At 42.1% G+C, this 24,692-nt stretch overlaps 1 protein-coding gene across 4 annotated transcripts in view; it reads right to left on the bottom strand.

The window, feature by feature from the left end:
* Positions 1–4,776: 4,776 nt before the first annotated feature.
* Positions 4,777–24,692, bottom strand: part of LOC104012402 (ubiquilin-1-like) — a 42,676-nt gene continuing 22,760 nt past the window's right edge. The window contains exons 8-12 of one of the 4 annotated variants that reach the window (XR_015707606.1): positions 23,712–23,795; positions 19,366–19,481; positions 18,852–19,020; positions 9,132–9,248; positions 4,777–7,131 (exon numbers count right to left, since the gene is read on the bottom strand). Coding sequence is in view for 3 of the 4 variants with exons in the window: in XM_087770748.1 (XP_087626874.1) it covers positions 16,858–17,013; positions 18,852–19,020; positions 19,366–19,481; positions 23,712–23,795 (525 nt within the window). In the remaining variant the exon portion in view is untranslated. Of the gene's footprint in view, positions 9,249–15,827; positions 17,014–18,851; positions 19,021–19,365; positions 19,482–23,711; positions 23,796–24,692 lie in introns of those variants that run through there. The other 3 variants (XM_087770749.1, XM_087770748.1, XM_009464776.2) reach the window with 3 other exon arrangements.

Genomic DNA, 24,692 nt, shown 5'->3' with positions numbered 1-24,692 from the left:
TTCCAAGGATGGGGCATCTACCACCTCTCTGGGTAGCCCGTTCCAGTGTTTCAGTACCCTCATTGTAAAAAAATGTCTTCCTTATATCCAGTCTGAATCTACCCTCTTTTAGTTTAAAACCATTATCCCTTGTCTTATCGCTACTGGCGCTGCTAAAAAGTCTGTCCCCATCTTTCTTATAAGCCCCCTTTAAGTACTGAAAGGCCGCAATAAGGTCTCCCTGGAGCCTTCTCTTCTCCAGGCTGGACAACCCCAGCTCTCTCAGCCTTTCCTCATAGCAGAGGTGTTCCATCCCTCTGATCATCTTCGTAGCCCTCCTCTGGACCCGCTCCAACAGGTCCATGTCCTTCCTGTGCTGAGGACCCCAGAGCTGGACGCAGTACTCCAGGTGGGGTCTCACCAGAGCAGAGCAGAGGGGCAGAATCACCTCCCTCGACCTGCTGGCCACGCTTCTTTTGATGCAGCCCAGGATACGGTTGGCCTTCTGGGCTGCGAGAGCACATTGCTGGCTCATGGCCAGCTTTTCATCTGTCAGTACCCCCAAGTCCTTCTCGGCAGGGCTGCACACAATCCCTTCATCCCCCAGCCTGTATTGATATCGGGGATTGCCCCGACCCAGGTGCAGGACCTTGCCCTTGGCCTTGTTGAACCTCATGAGGTTCACACAGGCCCATTTCTCCAGCCTGTCCAGGTCCCTCTGGATGGCATCCCGTCCCTCAGGCGTGTCGACTGCACCACTCAGCTTGGTGTCATCTGCAAACTTGCTGAGGGTGCACTCGATCCCGCTATGTCATTGATGAAGATATTAAACAGCACTGGCCCCAGTACAGACCCCTGAGGGACACCACTCGTCACTGTTCCCCATCTGGACATCGAGCCATTGACCACTACCCTCTGGATGTGACCATCCAGCCAATTCCTTATCCACCGAACAGTCCACCCATCAAATCCATATCCTTCCAATTTAGAGAGGAGGATATTGTGGGGGACCGTGTCAAAGGCCTTACAGAAGTCCAGAGAGATGACATCCGTAGCTCTTCCCTCGTCCACTGATGTAGTTACTCCATCATAGAAGGCCACTAGGTTGGTCAGGCAGGGCTTGCCCTTGGTGAAGCCATGCTGGCTGTCCTGAATCTCCTCCATGTGCCTTAGCATAGCTTCTAGGAGGATCTGTTCCATGATCTTCCCAGGCACAGAGGTGAGGCTGACAGGTCGGTAGTTCCCAGGGTCCTCCTTTTTACCCTTTTTAAAAATGGCTGCAATGTTTCCCTTTTTCCGGTCCCCAGGGACTTCACCTGACTGCCATGACTTTTCAAATATGATGGAGAGTGGCTTGGCAACTACATCAGCCAATTCCCTCAGGACTCTGGGATGCATCTCATCGGGACCCATAGACTTATGTACGTTCAGGTTCCTCAGGTGGTCACGAACCTGATCTTCTCTTACAGTGGGAGGACCTCTGCCCCCCCGATCCCCGTCAAATGGCCCATTGACTCGGGAGGTGTGAGGAGAGAGGTTGCCAGTGAAGACAGGCAAAGAAGTTGTTGAGTACCTCAGCCTTCTCCTCGTCTGTTGTTACCAGCTCGCCACTTCTGCTCATCAGAGGGGGTATGCTTTCCTTAACCTTCCTTTTCTGGTTAATGTACCTGTAGAAGCCCTTCTTATTATTCTTTGCATCCCTCGCCAGGTTCAGCTCCAGCCGAGCCTTGGCCTTCCTGATCCCATCCTTACACAACCGGGCAGTGTCCCTGTACTCTTCCCAAGATACCAGTCCCTTCTTCCACTGCCTGTGCAATCTCTTCTTGCCCTTTAGTTTGACCCACAGGTCATGGCTCAGCCATGCCGGCCTCTTCCCTTCCTTGTCTGATTTCTTGCACCTGGGGATCGAGAGCTCTTGTGCCCTATGGAAAGCATCCTTGAAGACCTGCCAGCTCTGTTCTGCTCCCTTGTCCCTGAGGGCCATTTCGCAGGGGGTCTTGTTGATTAACTCCTTAAAGAGCTGGAAGTTTGCTTTCCTAAAATTCAGGGTCCTGTCTATACTCTTCACCCGACCCTTACCTCTCCGGACTGTGAACTCTACCAATGTGTGATCACTACAGCCGAGGCTGCCTCCAATCCTGACATCACCAATGAGCTCACTTGCATTGGTGACCACCAGGTCCAGTACTGCGTCCCCTCTGGTAGGGCTATCTATTACCTGGCTTAGGAAGTTGTCCTCCATGCACTCCAGGAGTCTCCTAGATTGCCTACCGCCTGCCGTGTTACTTTCCCAGCAGATATCAGGGTGGTTGAAATCCCCCAGCAGGACAAGAGCCTGTGAGTGTGAAGCTTCCTGTAGCTGGAGAAAAAAGGCTTCGTCAATAGGCTCCCCTTGATCAGGCAGCCTGTAGTAGACCCCAACCACAAGGTTCCCTTTGTTGCCTCGGTCTCTAATTCTTACCCATAAACTTTCAACCTGCTCATGGCTATTCTTCAGGGACACTTCTTCACACTCTATCCATTTCTTGACATAGAGGGCAACGCCTCCACCCCTCCTACCTCGCCTGTCCCTTCTGAACAGCCTGTAGCCTTCAATAGCTGAATTCCAGTCATGGGATTCGTCCCACCAAGTCTCAGTGATGGCAACTAGGTTGTAGCTTTCTAGCAGCATGGTAGCTTCCAGCTCCTCCTGTTTGTTGCCCATGCTGTGTGCATTGGTATAGAGGCACTTCAGCTGGGCTGTCGTCCATGTCACCTTCTTGGAGGAACACCCCTTGGTTCCCTTGAGGAATTTCTCTGATATTTCCCTGTTGGCTCCTATTACCTCAAACGCACCCCGCTCATCCCTGTAAGACTTCGACTGTGCTGCAGCGTCTCCAGCACGCCTCAGATCAACAAGCTGAGGGACCCTGCTAGCATCCCATCCCATCCCCCGCTAGTACCCTGTCCTTCTAACCACAGTGTGCCATCCCACCCCTTGTCACAGGCAAACCTGATATCGACCCCCTCCCCCTTCAAATCTAGTTTAAAGCCCTGTCAATGAGCCCCACAAGCTCCTGAGCAAAGACCCTCTTCCCCTTTGAGAAAGGTGAACCCCGTCGGATGCCAGCAAGCCTGGTGCCGTGTAGGCCATCCCATTGTCGAAAAACCCAAAATTGTGATGTTGACACCAGCCACGGAGCCATGTATGAATGGACTGGATCCATCTGTTCCTCTCAATGTTCCTGCCCGCAACTGGAAGGAGGGAGGAAAAAATAACCTGTGCTCCCGATTCCCTCACCAACCGTCCCAAGGCCCGGAAGTCTCTCTTGATTGCTTTTGGACTACGGGTTGCAGCTTCCTCTCCACCTACATGGAAGATCAGTAACGGGTAGTAGTCAGAGGGCCGTACCAGGTTGGGAAGTTTCCTGGTGATGTCCTTAACCCGGGCCCCAGGGAGGCAGCAGACTTCCCTTTGAGGAGGGTTTGCCTGGCATATTGGACCCTCTGTCCCCTTCAGAAGGGAGTCACCTACAACTATGACCCTTCTTTCCTTCCTCGTGGAGGCGGTCGTGATACAGGGGGTAGGCCTTTCTCACCTTGGTGACACCTCTGGTGCAGATGGACTGTCATCCACATCATCCATGGACTGGCTTTCCACATCCAGAGCCTCGTACCTGTTGTACAGAGGCACCCGGGAAGGCAAGCTGGGCAAGGGAGGGGTTCGCCTGCCGCCCCGAGTGCGGACTTGCCTCCATTCATTCCTTTCCTTTAAGCTACTGCCTTCAGCATGGTGGGGGGAGGATACAGGATCCCCTTGATCTTGGGTTTTTTCTTGTGGCTGTTCCTGTTTCTGCCTCAGGGAAGGCAGAGCACGGGTCTACCAGTCTATCTCTTTCTCAGCCTCCCTGATGCTCCTTAACCTTTCTACTTCCTCTCGTAGCTCTGCCACCAAGCTGAGCAGATTGTCCACCTGTTCACACCTCACACAGCTGTTCTCACCACTGCCAACCGTTACCAGTGAGAGGCTCTGGCACTCTCTGCAGCCTGAGACCTGGGTGGCTGCATGGTTTGTTGGGAGCACAGTTTAGGTTGCCACATCCACTCTGGTGGTCTTAGAGGACATGGCCTTCTGCCAGGTGGAGACCATATCTCAGTGGCAAACGGCATCTCTGTAGTCCTCACGTGTCCTCTGACATCAGGGATGTCAAAGACAACAAGAAGGGCTTCTATAAGAACATAGGAGACAAAAGGAAGACTAGGGAAAATGTGAGCCCATTGCTCAATGAGACAGGGGACCTGGTTACACAGGACATGGAAAAGCCTGAGGTACTGAATGCCTTTGCCTCAGTCTTTACTAGCAAGACTGACCTTCAGGAATACCAGGTCCCAGAGACCAGGAGGAAAGTCTCTAGCAAATACAATTGGTGGAAGAGGATCATGTCAGGGAATACTTAAGCAAACTGTACATATGTAAGTCCATGGGCCCTGATGGAATTCACCCACGAGTGCTGAGGGAACTGGCAGATGTCATTGCAAGGCCACTCTAAATCTTTGTTCCATCATGGAGACTGGGAGAAGTGTCCGAAGACTGGAGGAAAGCAAATGTCACTCCTATCTTCAAGAAGGGCAAGGAGGAGGACCCAGGAAACTACAGGCCAGCCAGCCTCACCAGGTGATGGAGCAGCTAATACTGGAAACCATTTCCAGGCACATGAAGGACAAGAAGGACATCAGGAGTAGTCAGCATGGATTCACCAAGGGGAAGTTGCGTGAGCCGCCACAGGCAGGACACAGGAACAACCACAAAACCACAGATGAAATGCAAAGAGTAAATTTATTTTCGTTACCTCGCCAACCGGGGGATCCCCGAAGAAGCACCCGGGCAGAGGCACATAAGTGGGGACGCAGGAACTGCGGAGCTTGGTCCACGCTAGAGGATCACCGAACCTGCTGTTTTCACCTGTATTTCAGGGATTCGCGCAGGCGTAGTTTACCACTGTGCTTTGATCTTTCTCACAGCAGGGCAGGAATCTCAAGCATGTTCAATAGGGTGCCTCTAAGTCTATCACAGGCCTATGTTATCTAAACACAGATGTTCTACTTGTCAAACATACAAGGCTAAACAACAATTAGTATGATATATGTGTTTTTCAACACCCCAGCTGCAAGTCACTTGAGCGTGTTTATAATCCTCCTCACCAATCTTCCGTTATTTTTCCACAGAAGTCATGCTTGACCAACTTGATATACTTCTATGACAAAATGACTACCTTTGTAGGTGAGGGGAGAGCAGTGGATATAGTCTAACTACACGTCAGGAAGGCCTTTGACATGGTCTCCCATAAGATCCTCGTAGAGAATCTGATGAAGTAGGGGCTGGATGAGCAAACAGTGAGGTGGATCGAAAGCTGGCCGAACAACTAGGCTCAGAGTGTTTTGATCAGTGGCACAAAGTCTAGTTGGAGGCCAGTAACTAGAGGTATACCGGAGGGGTCAATACTGGGTCCAGTCCTGTTTAACGTCTTCATTAATGATCTGGATGATGGGGTGAGTATACCCTCAGGAAGCTTGCCGATGACTCAGAACTGGGAGGAGTGGCTGATATGCCAGAGGGACCTCGACAGGCTGCAGAAATGGGCTGACAGGAACCTCATGAAGTTCAACAAGGGCAAGTGGTGCAAAGTCCTGCACCTGCACCAGTGTTGAAAAAGAATAGCAAATATGCTGTATTGCATGCAGCAAATGAACTAGTACAACCAAAACAGTACAATCAGCCTTCAGCAGTGTTCTGTCAGGAGTATATAAATTAGACATAACTAAGCTTTTTTCCTGAACACAGGGATATTAATCCGTGTCAAGGACAAAGATTCTACTTTCCTTATGCAATACTCTTTTGTCTAGACTGTGAATAGAATAAATATTTAAACTTCATTCACATCATATTTCAATTTTTAAAAGAAAAATAAGTAAACTTATTTCTGCATTATATTTGAATTAGGAATGTGTTCCACATTTTATTTAGATGGCTTCAGAAGACTAAAATATAACCCCCCAAAAATGATTTATTAGACGTATCAACATTGCTTTCAATTGCAGCAGCAAGACAATACAGAAAAAAAAATCTCCTGTCTAAATGCTACATCAAGTGTATAAATAGTTTTTATAATTTTAATTTATTATAAACGTTGGATAATCTTTTCCATTTCACAAGTTTTAGTGCTCAGTAATAACAGAGTTTAGCCATGAATTGCCTAGATGTAATAAAGTACATTTTGACAGTTTTCTGCCCTACCTCTTTCTTTCCCGTCAATTTTTTTCTTCATGTGCAAAAACGCTGTATGCCATTCCCTTATGTTTTGAAGCCTATTTTGGTATAATGAGGAACAATGGACTTCCAATTCCTTTTATATTATGTTCTTCTTGCACTGAACACCCTAAAATGGATACTTATGATGTTACGCAGCTTCATACTCTAATCATCAATCCATTCCATCTTTTGGCTTGTTGGCACTTATGCTATCATTTCAGTTAAGAAGACAGTCTTGCTCCAGACTAACCTGAACAATTAATCAGTCTCTGTATAAAGAACCAGAGGGTGAGTTCTTATTAACTTTTCATCTTAATAAGGGTCATGACAGTCTCCTTGCCATGCAAAAAATAATAGGTATCATATAACCTAACTCCTCTGGAAAGGAGCTGCACTGGTCAAGAAATTTGTATTGATAAATTCTGGGATCTTGAATAGCTAATCTGCTAATGACACAAAACTGGGAGGAGTGGCTGATACACCAGAGGGTTGTGCTGCCATCCAAAGGGACCTCAACAGACTGGAGAAATGAGCTGGTGGACACCAGGTTGAACATGAGCCAGCAATGTGCCCTTGCTGCAAAGAAGGCTAATGGTATCCTGGGCTGCATTAGGCAGAGTGTTGCCAGCAGGTCGAGGGAGGTGATCCTTCCCCTCTACTCAGCACTGGTGAGGCCACACCTGGAGTCCTGTTCTGGGCTACCCAGTACAAGAGAGACATGGACATACTGGAGGGAGTCCAACGAAGGGTCACAAAGATGATGAAAGGACTGGAGCATCTCTGATATGAGGAAAGGCTGAGACAGCTGGGACTGTTTAGCTTGGACAAGGCTCAGGGGAGATCTCATCAGTGCATATAAATACCTGAAGGGAAGGTACAAAGAAGATGGAGCCAGGCTCTTGTCAGTGGTGCCCAGTGACAGGACCACAGGCAACTGGCACAAACTGAAACACAGGAGGTTCTGGCTGAACATCAGGAAATACTTTTTTACTGTGAGGGTGACTGAGTACTGGAACAGGTTGCCCAGGGAGGTTGTGGAGTCTCCCTCCTTGGAGGTGTTCAAATGCCATCTGGACATGATCCCGGGCAACTGGCTCTAGGTGGCCCTGCTTGAGCAGGCATGTTGGACCAGGTGACCTCCAGAGGTCCCTTCCAACCTCAACCAGTCTGTGACTCCGTGATAACTTCATCCCAGCCAGACCCAGTACAATTCTTATGAAAGACTTATCTTTCATTAATGTTTGGAAGTTCATATAAGCCAGTATCTCATGTATGGCAGCATTGCACAATTGAATGAATTAGCCATTGGTGTATGATGCTAAGCAAGAGGGAAATCTCTTCTGAAACATCAGTGATGCAAAATTGTGAGGTCCTTGAATGCCAGGGGGAAGTTGTTCTATAATGGCAATAGCAAATGCATTTATTTGTCCATGTTGTCATTTGTTGCACTCACCCAGCAGTAACTGTGTTGAAAGATGAAATGGGAGCAATAGTTTAATGCTTGGTAGGTATGACAAAAGTTGCTGGGAACTTAAAGCTTAACATTAGATTATGTTGAAAATCTGATCAATCACTTACATTGCATTTGCCAAACTACTGAGCAAAGCTGTTGCAAAATTGTGTCGTCTATCAGATACTTCTAGGTATTTGTAATATAAAAAGTACTATTTTACTAAACCCCTTTTATTGATAAAGTGTCTAGCACGTCTTGTTAGCCTTCAGGCAGTGGTAGAAATCCACATTGGGAAGAAAGAGACACAAAACTGAACTTGGTGTGCATTATAATACTAATTTTGATTTCCAGTCAAATGCTTTAAATGTTAGAAGTGATTGTTTCAAATACATTTCATAAACATTTTTGAACTAACTTGTTTTGTTTCTTGGACAGGATTCCCTGGCTTTGTGCATTGCATGATATATCGAAGAGGTAAGAGAACCTCTATCTTTAATGAGTTCTGGCTAAAGACAGAAAAAATTAAGAATTTTCACCATTGCATTCCAAATCAGAAATGTACGTAGTAGTATAATATTCTGCAGCTAGTAAAGCCATTATGTTTTCACTAATCTAAGGTATCATAATAATTGCTAAGGGTAAGCTAACTCCTGAATAATAGTGTAGGGAAAAATGCTGCAAATGATAGTTGTTTTTCTACTGTCTGTATAAAGATTATTTCAAGGATCCAGTTCAGTAATAAACCTAACATTAGCTACTTCCAGACAGCATAACCACAGAACATACTGATAATGACTACAATATAATGTTTTCTAAAATATTAGTTTCAGTAAGGTACAGTCCAAAATGATCAGGCATTTGGTAATCATGATTGAATCTCTTTAGAAATGTTGATTTTTAAAAAATTTAAATCAGCTGACCAACTCATCATTCAACCTTGAATTTTATTTATTACATATTTCCTAAGCTCAGATAGTCCTACTTCAACTGTTCATACACAAGCAAAGATAATTCAAAGGAAGTTTTTTGAAACTTGAAAGTAATAGCAAAATATGTAGCTTTAAACTTTTATTTTTCATTCTGCTTTAATTTAGTATGTTATACTAAACACCTAACAAGCCTTCTCTGTAAAGAGGAATCAGAAGCAAGTTCCAAAGAGCTCTAGCATGCTCAAAATGCTGAATTTGTGTTATCCATCCTTGGCTATGTCTTTTTAGATTATCTCCAATATTAGCTTTCCTCTTGATGTTTCAGTAGTGTGGGATACAGAAGAATAGATTTTGTGAGTTTCATGTGGCAGGAATATGCTGAACTGCTGGAACTCAGCCCTTGGGGGAATTTGATTCCTATTCAGAAGTGTGTAGGAAAGTCAGATAGAGAAGGGGGAAGACTGAAGGACAATATACCTACTGAAAGCCATGGAAATTGACACTTGACACAGCTAGCTAGAGCTATGACTCATCCATGATGTTTCTCTGGTCACAAATACATTTCTGTGATGCTTCATTTCACCTGTTTGTACCTTTACTGCAAATAGAAAGAGGAGGAGTATTACAGCCAGACACTGCCCTTTCCTCTTAGCCTGCTAAAAGCATGCTGTGTCACTTCTTGGATCCTGGGATCCATTTTTGGGGGGGTAGATGGAAGGGGAAGCAAACCACCTATCCTACATACCATCAGCCACTTATCTCCCATGGTGTATGGGGCTACCCTAATTACATAAATAATCTTAAAAGTTATTCTACCAAATCTTCATGTCTAACCCAGTGTGGCAGGTTGACCTTGGCTAGCTGCCATGTGCCCACCAAGCTGCTCTATCACTCTCCCTCCTCAACAGGACAGGAGAAGAAAATAACATGAAAAAAAAGCTCGTGGCTCGAGATAAAGATAGGGAGATCACTCACCAATTGCTGTCATGGTCAAAACAGACTTGACTTGGGGAAAATTAATTCAAATTATTGCCAATTAAAAATAGAGTAGGACAGTGAGAAAAACAAAACTAAAAACATCTTCCCCCCACCTCTCTTCTTCCCAGGCTCATTCATTCCCAACTCTCCTACCTCCCCCTCCCTGAGCAGTGTAGGGGGATGGGGAATGGGGGTTGCTGTCAGTTCATAACACTTTGTCTCTGCCACTCCTTTCTCACACTTTTTCTCCTGCTCCAGTGTGGGGTCTCTCCCACGGGAGACAGTCCTTCACAAACTGCTCCAACGTGGGTCCTTCCCATGGGCTGCAGTTCTTCACAAACTGCTCCAGCATTGGTCCCTTCCACGGGGTCCAGTCCTTCAGGAACAGACTGCTCCAGCATGGATCCCCCACGCCATCACAGGTCCTAACAGAAAACCTGCTCCAGCATGGGCTCTCCATGGGGTCACAGCTTCCTTCAGGGCATATCCACCTGCTCTGGCACAGGCTATCCACAGGCTGCAGTGTGGATATCTGCTCCAACATGGTCCTCTATGGGCTGCAGGGGGACAACCTGCTTCACCATTGGCTGCAGGGGAATCTCTGCTCTCACACCTGGAACGCCTCCTCCTCCTTCTTCTCTGACCTTGGTGTCTGTAGGGTGGCTTCTCTCACATTTTTTCTCATTCTTCCCTTTCACAGCTGCTGCACAGTTTTGGTGGGTTTTTTTGGGTTTTTTTTTTAACCCTTTCTTAAACATTATCACAGAGGCACCACCAACTTCACTGATGGGCTCAGCTTTGGCCAGCAGCAGGTCCATCTTGGAGTCAGCTGAAACTGTCTCTGTCCAACATGTTCTCTTCTCACAGAAGCCACCCCTGCAGCTACTACCAAAACCTTGCCCTGTAAACCCAATAGACTCAGCTTTCTCTGCGTCTCTTGCTCCCACAAAGCTCTCCTTATTCTGGCTTCACACCATGGCTGTTGCATGTGTGCATCAGGTGATCATACCTTGGTGGAGTGTGGGTTAATTTACTGAGAAATTTAGATTGTTATGGTGGAACATGATCCATTGCTTCTTGTGACATGCCTGCCCAAGGTCACTGCCCAGCTGCAGAAACTTTGCAAAAATAAGTATACATTAACAGTGCCTAATTACAAGGTTTAATTACTAGCACTGATAAGTAGCTGAGGTTGACATTGGCTCACCTAGATAACACTAATTATGACAAGTTCTCATTTCCTTGTGAACCGAAATGTGAGAAATGTGTCATGATTTTTGAATAGGTTTATACCTAATTGTAATTTGACTGCAGACATTTCAGTCACTGATTTATGATGAAAATTAATTCTGGATTTGCTTTTTAGTGTAACACACACATCCACAGTTTAATGCTTTTATTTCTTCATTTTAGGAAACCTTGCCAGTAAAAAAAAGAAAAAACGCACAGGCCATTAGTTTAACTACATCCAATCTCTTGCATAACTTGAAGTAAGCACATGTGCAGTACTGCCACTGCACAGGGTTACAGCAGACATAACAAACATGACATTTAACATTACAGTTAACTCTGAAAACAGGTGTTGAAAGTATACCTTTAATAACCAAACTCTACTGTTCAGCAGACTTATTCTCTAGACAGATCAATATAATAATTTTTATAGATGATGGATCAGAGTTTCTAAAGATATTCAGTTGCTGCTGTTCTCAGGAATTAAGGAAGTGCTCATGGCACTTCCTTATGCTATATTAGAATTTAGTTGGAGTGAAAGAATGGTGGCTAATATAGAAACACTCTAAGATAGAGATTTTAGCAGGAGACAGGCTAGCTTGACTTCACTTTCAAATCACATCCTTACCTGCATTATAAATTTTATTTCAAAAGTCTGTCAAAAAAAAGAAGATACTTTTTTTCTCTGCTGTCAGTCTAGAAAAATGTCTTAATGAAATAATGCTTATTTTCTTAAGTTAATCAAAACAACTTATTTTTCCACAATATTTAAATGGTTACAATATTAAGAGTTGGTTTATTACTCTTAATATTTCTATCATGACTGTAAAGGACATGTAAGATGAAATTTTCAAAAACTATCACCATTGTTTAAACACTTCTCCCTATGAGGTTAAAATTGCCATTAGTATGGGTCAAAGGGAAGCTATCTGAGCCCAGCCTGCTTTTGAAAATCCCATCAAGGGTCACACAGGAATTGAAATTCTTAGTTTTAATTTTCATTCTGTCAAACATGGAGAAGGGCACAGTGATGAAATATTTTACAGCTTTGTAAAAAGCAGTGTATTTCTTTTTCTACAAGTATAAAAGGCAGGAACTTGAATGATGAAGTTCTGTTCCTGACACTACTGGTGGCTCACTGACAGATTTTGAACAAGTTGTAGCTTCTGTATTTGCATCCTTGCCAACCTCACCAGGGTGCTAAGACTTCATGAACTTTTGTTATATGCACTGAACACCAAGCTGGAAAAAGGGGGGAAAAAAGTGGTGGGGAGACAACATACAACTCTCTGGAAAGCTTGGAGATAAAGTGTAAGGGGCATCATATTTGCTTCGAATTAGCATCTTTCACCTGTAAAGCATACCCATCGATGAAATGCAGTGGACAGGAAACCAGCCAGTACAAGACTGATGGATATTTCCTTCTTTAAAACAAACAAACAAACAAACAAAAATACACAAAACCACCCACAATGCAAAACAAACTCATTCTCATTCTTTTCAGAGCTGGACCTTCTCTTTTACTTCCCTTTTCTGGCTTGCTTTACTCTTCCACCTCAGCCTATACCCAGTCCAATATACACTTACGGATAGGTTTTCATACAGCTGCTTTAAAATGTAAGATCAAACAACTTCGAACACATATTTCAAATTTTTTGAGATCAGAAAATTCTGAATATAGTCAGTTACATAACTCACAGAATTTAAGGTTAAAATCCTCTTTTCAGTTACCAAAATGTTTTTTTTAAAAGTCCTTGTTACATGAGAGATGCCTCTTTAGCTTAACTTCACGAAAACTCTGCAGATAGTTTCTGTAAGATTCTACAAGTCAGACCTGAATAGAATCATCCCCATATACAGTTGCACATGGATTATTATTTTTAACATTGCCATGCAAATTTAGTCACTATGAAAATTAAAGAAATGGCACCCTCTTGTGGTACCTTTGCTTTTAATGAAGTCTTCATATTTTCCCAGTATACCATTTTACAAGCAAAGAGCTTTTCTAATATACCCACTATTTAATGCAGATTTATACTTACTTTTTTCAGACACAATAAAACTAAATAATTCAGGAAACTACAAAGTGATAGGAAAGCAGCTGCATGACATATTACCAAGCAGTAATATTAAATTTCAAACCCTTATAACCAAAAAGAAATTGGACGTTTTCAAAAGTGAGTGCCTAAAAGGCTAGAGAGACAGTGGTGAGAGAGAGAGCGTGCAAACAAAGATTCTGTTATGCCATTAAACCAGTGTGATGTATCTTTTATTATTAAAGACAATAAATTTTTACCCCTACTACAAACCTTGTTCTGCCTACTGCCATTTTTAACAATTAAGGTCTTCTCCAACAAAACCAAAATTCCTCCTACACTAAAGATGTCTCAGTGTTTTACTGCTACTCGGTTACTAATTGTTATTACTAGTTGACAGCAGTTACATAGTTAAATTAACTATTAATTGTACCTCAAGTAGTAAACTTAGCACAACAGTTCATTGTACAGTTTAGGTTAAATTCTACTTTTTCTTAAATTCTAATAGAATTTGACTTCAAATATCACATCTCTCTTTTATTTACATAGGTGAACTGGAGCTTGTCTCAAAAGAACGTTCATGGAGGTCAGATTCAGTGCTTTAGTATCTTAGTAAAGCTTGGCAAAAATCACTCCCTTCCCTACTTCAGCTTTGCTCTTTCCATTTGACAGTGGCCTTTTTGAAAGTTATGGATTGTATTCTTGGAAGGATATACCTTCTGAATGACTGGAGATGCCACTTTTTTAAAGCAAATTTCCTATAAGGCCTATAAAGTCAAGTCAAATTAGTTACTTTGAAGATCCTAAGAGTAATTGTGAAAGTAATTGTGAAAAAGTAGTGATTATTCTACAGAAACTACTTGCTATCACTTCCCTATCACAGCCTCATACTCAGTGTAGTGAAAGCTACCTACCCAAACAGAAGGCACTATGAAGGTCTAGTCCCTTGCAGGTTTACTATCATTGGCTAAGAAACAAAAGTAATAATAATTTCCTGCCCAAACTTTAAGTATTTTAAAAGGCTTTGATCATATAAAACTCAAACCACCAGGAGATTCTATTTTAATTGATTTGTTTGTTTAATACTCTATGTTGCTGTATCTCTGAGACTTTGATCCAGAGGCAGAGAGGCCTGCTAACCAAGAGATTTTCTTGAACTTTACCCAGTACTGTGCATCAGCAGTATTTGATCTATTTACTAACTGCTGAAGTGCATTGGGTATGCATAGCAAGGTTTTGGTAGTGGAGGGGCTACAGGGGTGGCTTCTGTGAAAAGCTGCTAGAAGCTTCCCCTATGTCCAATAGAGCCAATACCAGCCGTCTCCAAGACAGACCTGCCGCTGGCCAAGGCCGAGCCCATCAGCGATGGCGGTAGTGCCTCTGGGATAACATATTTAAGAAGGGGAAGAAAAAAAACCTGTGCAACTGCAGCCAGAGAGAGGAGCGAGAATATGTGAGAGGAATAACTCTGCAGACACCAAGGTCAGTGAAGAAGGAGGGGGAGGAGGTGCTCCAGACGCTGGAGCAGAGATTCCCCTGCAGCCCATGGTGAAGACCATGGTAAGGCAGGCTGTCCCCCTGCAGCCCATGGAGGTTAACGGTGGAGCAGATATCCACCTGCAGCCCATGGAGGACCCCACGCTGGAGCAGGTGGATGCCCAAAGGAAGCTGTGACCCCATGGGAAGCCCACCCTGGAGCAGGCTCCTGGCAGGACCTGTGGACCCGTGGAGACAGAGGAGCCCATGCTGGAGCAGGTTTGCTGGCAGGACTTGTGACCCCACGGGGGACCCACACTGGAGCAGTCTGTTCCTGAAGGACTGAGCCCCATAGAAAGGGCTCACGCTGGAGCAGTTCGTGAAGAACTGCAGCCCGTGGGAAGGACCCACGTTGGAGAAGTCCATGGAGGACTGTCTCCTGTGGGAGGGACCCCACACTGGAACAGGGGGAAGAGTGTGAGTAGTCCCCCCCCCGAGGAGGGCAACGTGTGATGAACTGACTGCAACCCCCATTCCCCCTCCCCCTATGCTGCTGGGTGGGGAGGAGATAGAGAAATTGGGAGTGAAGTTGATCCCAGGAAGAAGGGAGGGGTGGGGGGAAAGATGTTTTAAGATTTAATTTTTATTTTCTCATTACCTTATTCGGATTTGATTGGTAATAAATTAAGCTAATTTCCCCAAGTCAAGTCTGTTTTGCCTGTGATGGTAATTGGTGAATGATCTCTCCTTGTCCTTATCTCGACCCACGAGCCTTTCATTATATTTTTTTCTCTCCCCTGTCCAGCTGAGGAGGGGAGGGATAGAGCAGCTTTGGTGGGCACCTGGCATCCAGGCAGGGTCAACCCACCGCATGAAGTAAGAGACAAGATTACTGGACAGCAAAAACTTCTGAGAGAAGACTAAAACAGTTACTCCCTGTAAAATCTGCATGCTTAGCTTTGCCAAGAATTTTATTAATTTCATTGTATGTAAAAGAAAGTGTGCTCAACACCCTCCTTTATATCCCATTATAAATTTGTTTCATTTAGTTTATTAACAATTTTGAGTCAAGGCCTGTAAGTTTAAACCATTTGCAAGCAATGGTTTTTAGAGCAAACTGGCTTTATATTTGTACCAAAAGAAAAGATTGTTCAGATGAAGTGTTTAATGCAATACAGGAACTAAATCAGAATGTTCACAATTACACTGACAGCAAATACCAATAAAAAGCAAATGCTATTCAGTAACACACAGCAGAATGCTTTATTTCACTACTTTCACTTTATCTAAATAGTCTTCAGTATCATATGACCCTTCCTTTCTGTCCTCCACTTTATACTCCAAGTATTGTTTGCTAATCTTAGCCCAAAGTCTGAAAATAGTCCCAGAGCTAACGCTGAAAGGTAAGTCATCTTGAATGCTGGATAATCACCAGTTGCAAACACACCGAAACAAGATGCTTAAAGACTTTTTAATTCATTTATTACCTGTGCACAAGAGGTAACTACCAATAAAAACTCAAGAGATATACAGTATTTTTTTACATGGTGGTTAAAAGTAATTAGAATATCACATGACAATGGCTGAAAGTAATGTTTCCAACTACAAATCATAATGCATGTTAGAATCTCAATGGAACAAGCCAAAATGCCTTAGAAACAGTTTCAGAGCACAAGGCAGTGCTCCTTTAATTTGCAAAAAGGTAATTTACAGTTAATCTGTAACAATGTTGCAATGAGACAGTGTTACAGTGCAAGTTTCTTTATGGCTAGATATGAAGATATAACTAGAACAGCAATTCTAGTATATTTTAAATGAACTTGCCTAAGCATTTTTTCTGAGATGTTTACCAAAGATGCTGGAAGATTCTACACTAAAAACCATATCTTACTACTTATTTTTTTTTCCCCTGGCCTTTTTTGTTTACTTATAATTTCATTCTATTGCAATGTGTAAATTTCTAGAAGTGAGTTGTCTCCATTGTATATGTTGTGTTTATACTTCATACAAATAAAAGCAAAAATGATAGATTACTCAAGTGGTATAAATCTTACAGCATTTTGCTAGCAAAAAAAATACATGCCGAAATCACCATAAGCAGCACTGGTACCCACAAATTATAGCCTTCCATTTTTTTCCTTTTTAATTTGTATCCTACATAAATTACTACTGAAGGCTAATGGTTTAGTAGTAAATAAATTGGACAGTTGTAAGTCAGACAAAGCCTGCTCAACCAACTGTGAAAGCTGATATTGTTTCAAAAAATTAAGAAATAACGAAGAACAAAAGTGATGCATGCAACAACTCAGTGAAAATGCATCAATTCCCCATTTGAAGAAAACTACTGCCCTTGACCTTAAAATGCATGACTGATTTTAGTTATAACAAGACAATCCCAAGAGTCAGAATGAAATAAAGCAACTATTTTAAAGATTTAAGAGCTGTTATCAAAAATAAATTACATTTTTTCGAGTTAAAGAAACACTACTATGAAGGCTGAGAGGCGAGCAGCCTTTCAATAGCTGCACTGATATCTCCTCCTGTTGCTATTAGAGCTTGTAAGTTTGCTTCATGGTTCAAAAAGCCCATTGCACTCAGCTGCTCCAGTTGTTGCTGAAATCTAACTTCTGGATTTTGTAACTGCTAGGAAGAAAAATCTCAAGCTATAAAAGCATAATACACATTTGGCAAAGTAGAGGATTTAAACAGTTGGTTCTGAACCATTTCTTGTCTTTACTAATTTCTGAATGCATCTTTTTCAAGTTCCCCAAACTAGACTATGACAAATTTCATTCACAATTTAATTATTGATCAAACAAGTCAGATTAGCCTCCAATTTTAATTGTCACTTTAATGTCACTTATGTGACATTTTTGAACTACAAGAAGAGCTGCTTGTTTGATAAAAAAGGAACAGTTAAATCTGATAAATGTGTCCCAAGAACAGTTTCTTAAAGATGTGCATGCACACTTTTTTTTTTTTTCTTTTTTAATGAAAGAGTCTAATCTAGTAATGTGGGACAGCAGGATTTTGAGAATTTCACTGTTGGCAACAGTGAATGTGGTAGGCTTTTTTTTTTCCTTGACATAAAAGTTACCTCTTTAATGCTCCAAGTATTTGTTGATTAAATTTACCAAAATTCTGGTTAGAAAAACTTCAGCCTAAGGCAAAGTGACAGCTGTGCTTTATGAGTTGATCTTGCTCAAATAAACTGCTCATAAACTAATGGCAAAATTCTCAATAATTTCAGTTGTATGATCTTCAACTCAGAGGCATTTTTGAAACAGAACAATTATATGAAAATAATATGCTTTATGTATATAGGGTCAGAGTAATACTGAGAAGCCACTTTTCAAAATGAGCGAGACAGTTTACATATCAACACAAGATTTTTGCAGCTAGTGCTAGTTTTCCTTTTGTTCTACTTAAAGTTTCATCCATTGAGAAATTCCTACCAGTATTTAAAAACTGCATATACTTCCAAGCCAATAAAATGCAAACATACTGGCTGAAATTTAAACATTCCTCCCCCCCCTCATCTGCTTCCCCCAAGCAAAACCAAACAGAACACTGAATTGGTAGTGTAAGATCTGGCAGGATAAAAACATCTATGGGAACATGGTTTCCTACAGCTACACCTACCACCACTTTCTTATGGTTACATAAAATAACATTTTTCTGTCAGATCAGCAAGCTGAACTGCCCTATTCTGTGGCAACAGAGGCGGTAAGAGCAGGACTGTGCCTTTTACCAGCAGTCTGCCATTATACTAGATATGTACCACAGTGTAATGGTGACATTTCACACAGCACTCTTGAGATACCTCTCCACTGTTATGGGTGTGCCCCCTTTAAAGCCAGTCTTGCTCACCACCCTACATTTACCTGCAAAGCTGCCACCTTTGCTTGACTTCTGGAGCTCTCCAGAAAACCTGAATCCTACTTGGTATGTTAACACAATGTACACTGTGCAGTCTGGACCTGCAGAATGTCAGGGAAGCATGCTACAAATTCAGGCCCCAAATAACCTGAGCATGGCTATTGTGAAGCGTGGAACAGAGGCTGTCACAGCTACAGAGTAACAACCAGCAACACAGATATAAAGTACAGAGATAATGATGTTCAGTACGCTTAAGTTCTTTTCTTGTCTGAGCCCACGTTTCACTTGCCAGGGAACCAGTCTTCCCTTCAACACCTTAATCTGCTTCTTTCCAAGCATTTCAGAAACTCAAGGGTATGAAGATAGGCATACAACAATCAACCATTCAGAGGACACTTTTACTCAAATGTGATGTTTTTCCAGCATTTATTTGCACAGCTAGAACATCACTTTTAAGCTTCCTCTGCTTTCCTTTGACCAGAAGCATTCTGTTGGTTTACACTGGGGGGGGGGGATATTTAAAAAAAAACCAAACAAAAAAACCCACCAACCACCCAAAACCACCACCCACACACACACTAGAATACAGTGATCTACTTTACCTGAGCATTTGCACCAGCAAGTGCCTGCAACATTTGTTGGACAAACTGCTGGTGACCAGGTTCAGCAGCCCCTGATGTTGGGCTTGTATTTTCACTGGGAACAGAACTAGGTACAGTGGACCCTGTAGGAGCTCCAGTGCTTCCCAATCCACCTAAACTAGGACTGAATCTGCACAAATGATAGAGAAATACATCACTAACATTGAAAATGGCTTAGTCGTAATGTCTCTTCCCATTATATGTAATTACTAAGTAAAAATTTTGTAAAATAAAAAATGGATGACAACTTAAGTAAAGCACCAAAACAAAGACCATAGTCATCATTGCTTAAAAGTGCGTTGCAGACAAAAGTGTGACAGATTCTAAAACAAGTTTAGTGAAACTAAAAAATGCAAGAGGAACAGTCTGTAAAAACTGGATAAACCTCTACATGTTAAAAAGAAAAACAAAAAGCTGAAAAAAAAACAAACGCAAGAGAAAAGTTCTTGTATAAATTTGTATGACCAATTCTTACCCTGGTATAAGTCCCGGTGCTTCCGTTGCTAGTGTCTGCAAGCCCTGCTGAATCTGTAGCAAAGCCTGCATTGCTCTAGGGTTTGACATAGCTGATAACGTGTCAGGATTCTGCATCTAAGAACAGGAGAGAAACTCATAATTGAATAACATACAGACATTCAAAGTTGATCTTTATCGCTAGATGTTTTATAGAATCTGATATCCTTTCAGAACTTGTTGTTTCTCAACTTTGTATTTGAATGTTTACATTAAATCCTTCAGGTTTTCGTCTGGGTTTTGTTTTTGTTTTGTTTGGTTTGGTTTTTTTGAGAAAACTTTCACAGAAGGTGATCAACAAGCTCTCTAGACTCCTTTTAAATACAGAGAACATAAGGAAAAGTATTTCTCATTACTACTTCTAGTAGACTTTATCATCTTCCAAAGCCACAGGAGTGTATTAGTTCAATGTAATTCTAAATTAGTCTCCTATATCATACTATTGGTAAGCAACAGGGCTGAATACAGTGAAACCTGACTAGTAGGTATCTAATACAGAAAGTTATAAAACATCTTTTTCTAGCTAAATTCAGACCACAGCTATTTGATCATGATAATTTGTGTATGTGTTCATATCTGTAGTGCCATCAACACCTACAGACATACAAATACTCTGCAAAACATACTAGCAAACATATAACATTCAAGGACCCTCACTCTACTGCAAATTCAACTAAAAACTGGCTTTTGCATCCACAGATAAAAAAAGACATACTTTTGATTTCTGAAATTAAATGTCTAAAAGCTGGACTATTTTAGATACAAAACCAAAACTAATGGCTTATGCTCACCTCTGCTTACAGATGTCACATGTAAGTGACAAGTTATTTGTTTCAGTTAGAAGTCTTGGTAGCCGGACCTGCTTCAAATAGCAGACAGGCTGATTAATCTCAGCAGCCTTCACTTGGTAACTAGACCAAATTCTTTCTCCTGCAAAAACTTTTTTTGATTCAAAGAACTGCACAAATTAAGGTTAAGCTTCCTCCGGTGCAAAACAGAAGAGCAGAATAGGGCACAAAGATCAAATGTTGATTCTGTCCTGAAACATGGGTGTGTAATGAGACTTGAGCACAGCAAGTTTTTAAACACTCTCCATTTGTCTCTTGGATTTGTATCTTCGTGATAGCTAAAAGTCAGAGGAGAATAACTAAATGTATAGCTGGTGAAGTTAATCCAAATCTTTAAAGGAGAAAAGCATTTTAGATTCACTGAAGTAAGCTGTTGTGATTACTTTGTTTAAGAAAATAACCTTTAAGCCATGACTTACTGTCTGATATTTAGAGATGTTTTTACAGAAAACTGACCCAATGATCCTCTGAGCACTTAGGTGACTTGGATCTCTATTAATGTTTTTAATTCCAGCTGTAGAGTAGCAGCAATTCTGGGTAAAACTTATGTAAAAGGAATAGAAAGAGTAGCTCACATGTGTTTTCCTAGTTGTGCTGAGCAACTGGCCATTTATTGCAAGTGCTTTCCATTATACAGAGGAACATTTCATAGTTTCCATCACCCATTCCCATAATATAATGGCAACAGATGAGTGAGGAAGTATGGGCTGCGATACTGTCAACGTTCTGAGAACACCCAGGTATTTCTCCAGTTTACTTCATCTGTTAATGTTGTTGATCATCTGACCTAACATGGAGAAGACAGCAGAGAACTAGCTGTGCAGATAAACCCAAAGGTGATACTAATGGAAAGAGATACAAAAGCATTAAGAGTGTCTGGGTGAAGATTAGGGGGATGGAAAACAAAGGAGATGTCGTAGTGGGAGTCTACTACCGACCGCCCAGCCAGGATGATAGCACTGATGAGTTATTCTATAGGCAATTAGGAGAAATTTCTGTATCGGTAGCCTTAGTCCTTATGGGAGATTTCAAATTCCAAGGCGTCAACTGGGAATACCATACTGCTGTGACGAGCAAGTCTGAGAAATTCTTGAAGTTTGTGGAAGATAATTTCTTGTCATAAGAGCTCAGTGAGCCAACTAGGAAAGATGCCCTCCTAGACTTGTTGTTTGTGAATAGAGAAGGACTCGTGGGAGATGTGATGGTAGGTGGCTGTCTTAGCCACAGTGATCATTAAATGGTTGAGTTTAAAATTTTCAGTGTAATGAGAAAAAAGGTCAGCAGAGTTGCTACCCTGGCTTTCAAGAGAGAAAACTTTAAGCTACTCAAGGAGCTACTTAGCAGTGTCCCCTGGGAATCTGCTTTTGGGGGCTTAGGAATCCATGAGTGCTGGTCAGATTTTAAGAAGCACCTTTTAGAAGCACAGGAGCAGGCAATCCCATTGTGCCATAAGTCAAGCAAGAAGGGCAGAAGACCAGCTTGGCGGAAGAGGGAACTCTTTTTGGAACTCAGGAGGAAAAAGAAATTGTATGATCTCTGGAAGCAAGGTCAGGCTTCGCAGGAAGATTACAGAGCTGTGGTTCATCCACGCAGGGAGAAGACATGAAAGGCCAAAGCTCAATTAGAGTTGAAACTGGCCGGTGTTGTGTCAGACAACAAGAAATGCTTTTTTAAGAATGTTAATAGCAAGAGGAGGTCTAAGGAAAACATTGGACCAATACTTGTTGAAGATGGTCACCTGACAAATAGGGATGAAGAAAAAGCAGAGGCATTCAATGCTTAATACTTAATAATACTGATAGACCTTGGGCTGCCCGGTCCTCTGAGTCGGAGGACCACGACTGCGGGAACAGTGACTCTCCATTTGCGGACACTGAAATTGTAAGGGACCAGCTGTATCAGCTGAATGTTCATAAGTCCATGGGGCCAGATGGGATTCATCCCAGAGTACTGAAGGAGCTAGCAGATGTGACAGCAGGACCCCTCTTGATCATCTACCAAAGGTCTTGGGAGTCTGGGGAGGTCCCTACTGACTGGAAGCTAGCCAATGTTACTCCAATTTATAAGAAGAGCATGAGGGAAGACCCAGGAAACTACAGACCTGTTAGTCTAACCTCAGAACCTGGGAAAATTATGGAGAAGATCATACTGGGTGCTACTGAAAGGCATTTAAAGGACAATGCAATCATCAGGCACAGTCAGCATGGGTTCAGAAAGGGAAAGTCCTGTTTAACTAATTTGATATGCTTCTATGATAAGGTCACCTGCCTAGTGGATGAAGGGAAGGCGATGGATGTAGTTTCTCCTGGATTTTAGGAAGGCTTTTGATACTGTCCCTCACAGCATCTTTCTGGACAAGTTGTCCAACTGTGGGATGAGCAGGTACACGGTGCGCTGGGTGAAGAACCGGCTGAACAGCAGGGCTCAAAGAGTTGTAGTGAATGGGGCTGCATCTGGCTGGTGACCAGTCACCAGCGGTGGTCCTCAGGGCTCAATTCTAGGGCCAGTTCTGTTCAATATTTTTATCAATGATCTGGATGCAGGAGTCGAATGCACCCTTAGCAAGTTTGCTGATGATACCAAACTGGGAGGTGCTGTTGACTCTCTTGAGGGACAAGAGGCCTTGCAGAAGGATCGAGATAGATTGGAGCATTGGGCGATCATTAATGGCATGAAATTCATGTTGTTATTTATTTTACTCATAACACTGCCTACATGCAATGAGATCCTGGCAACACACATTTACTTTCATTTGCAAGGACTGCCTAATGGCAGCAATGGAACTCATGCACTGGAATAAATTTTTAATTTCTAAAAATTTTGCTTAGTCCTATTTAAAGGACACAATCCTAGTATACACTGTGACAGTTAAGATAAAGCAAATACTGGGGCTGCAACCACAATGGTTTAAGAGGGAAAGCTGGTGGCAAGGCAATCTTTACAGGCAAATATCTTCAGAACCCACTCCACTTGTTTTGAATTAGCTTATGACTTCCCTCTTTCAAGGAATGCTGTAAGGTCTCTTTACCCCAAATAATCAGGGCAGGGTGGAGGAGGTATGAGAAAAGTACCGTAAAAGCTTATCTTAGTAGCGGGAAAAGTAATAATCTTTTTTCTTTAATTTGCTAAAGAAATCATGTAGGAAACAGGTTTTCTGTGGCTGGTGCGCAGTAAGAACAAGTCATTTCTTCTAAGCAAAGACACAAAAGCAAATCAAAGCAGTTGTGCTAGTCACAGACAAAAACATCCACTAAAAGCCAGATTTAACTGTTGAAAGGGATGGAGAGATAAATCAAGCATTTAATTATCAAGGGACAATGCAACTCAGTGTCTAAAGCTAATTAGAATACACATAACAGAATCTAGCTTTAAGTGAAATCAAGGAAAGGCACCAGTTTATTGCAAAAATTGCTCACTGAATTTCAGACATTTATTAACAACACTTAGTATCTCATCTTACTTGTTGAAGGAAAGTAGGAAGCTGTTGTCTCATTTGCTCCTGAAGTTGAGGATTTCCAGCAAATAAAGGATTATTCAACATCATCTATGGGACAAAAATATTTAACATCATAGATCAAGCAGCAGATCAAAAAGTAAATACTAGAGTGGATTTTAAGACAACTATTTACCACATATGAATCAGAGAACAAGATAATAGTCTATGATAACCTCAGAGTAATTATCTCCCACTTCTCCTTTGGCCAAAACTTGTTCTGAAACAATGAACGACCAGCCTGAGAATTCACTGAAATTATTGGTGGTGTGGAGTTGTTTATTTTGTTTGTTTGTTCAGTATTTTTGGGTGTGTTTTTTGTTGTGGGTTTGGGGGGGGGTGGGGGGGTGGGGGGGTGTTAAACTTTTGAAGTGAATCCTTGCTAGATCCTCGCCAAAGCAGCCTCATTTATGTAACAAGAAAAGCCTTTTCTGGTCTGCTTCCACTACAGATGTGATGGTTTCCCTGTAAACATCGTCTGCAAAAAGCCTGGGATATTTTCCAATTAAGTGTTTAATATACAAAAGATAATAATATTATCTCAGTTCAAGATTTGACTTTGGATATTATTGCTGTAAGTAAAATTAGAAAGCACTTCTACAATACCATTCATAAAACAGCAGTAAGTATTAGCACTTTTATTATGAGCAAGGATCACAGATGAGAAATGAAAACCAGAATAACAGCTAGATATGGCACCAACTCCTTCCCCTCCACTTCTGTCCTCCCAAGCTAGGGTGGGTATTTATTTACTAGCAGATCTACCTTAATTTATAATCAAAGCATTTGTTTTGTTTAACTGGTTCTTATGCTAGGCTACAAGAGTTTAGGGCTGTATGAAACATACAAAATTACAAGTTGTTACAAGAGAATGCCTGACATGATGTCCAACTACAAATTGAAGAAACTTACTGCAACAGATTGCTAAAGGTAACTAGGTAATAATTT

Source organism: Nipponia nippon, unplaced genomic scaffold (genome assembly GCF_047370975.1).
Source record: "Nipponia nippon isolate SJK-2023a ecotype South Korea unplaced genomic scaffold, ASM4737097v1 scaffold_33, whole genome shotgun sequence".
In the NCBI taxonomy this organism is placed as follows: Eukaryota; Metazoa; Chordata; class Aves; order Pelecaniformes; family Threskiornithidae; genus Nipponia; species Nipponia nippon.
Note: the sequence above shows the minus strand (reverse complement) of the source record. Positions and strands in the feature narration are given on the sequence as shown.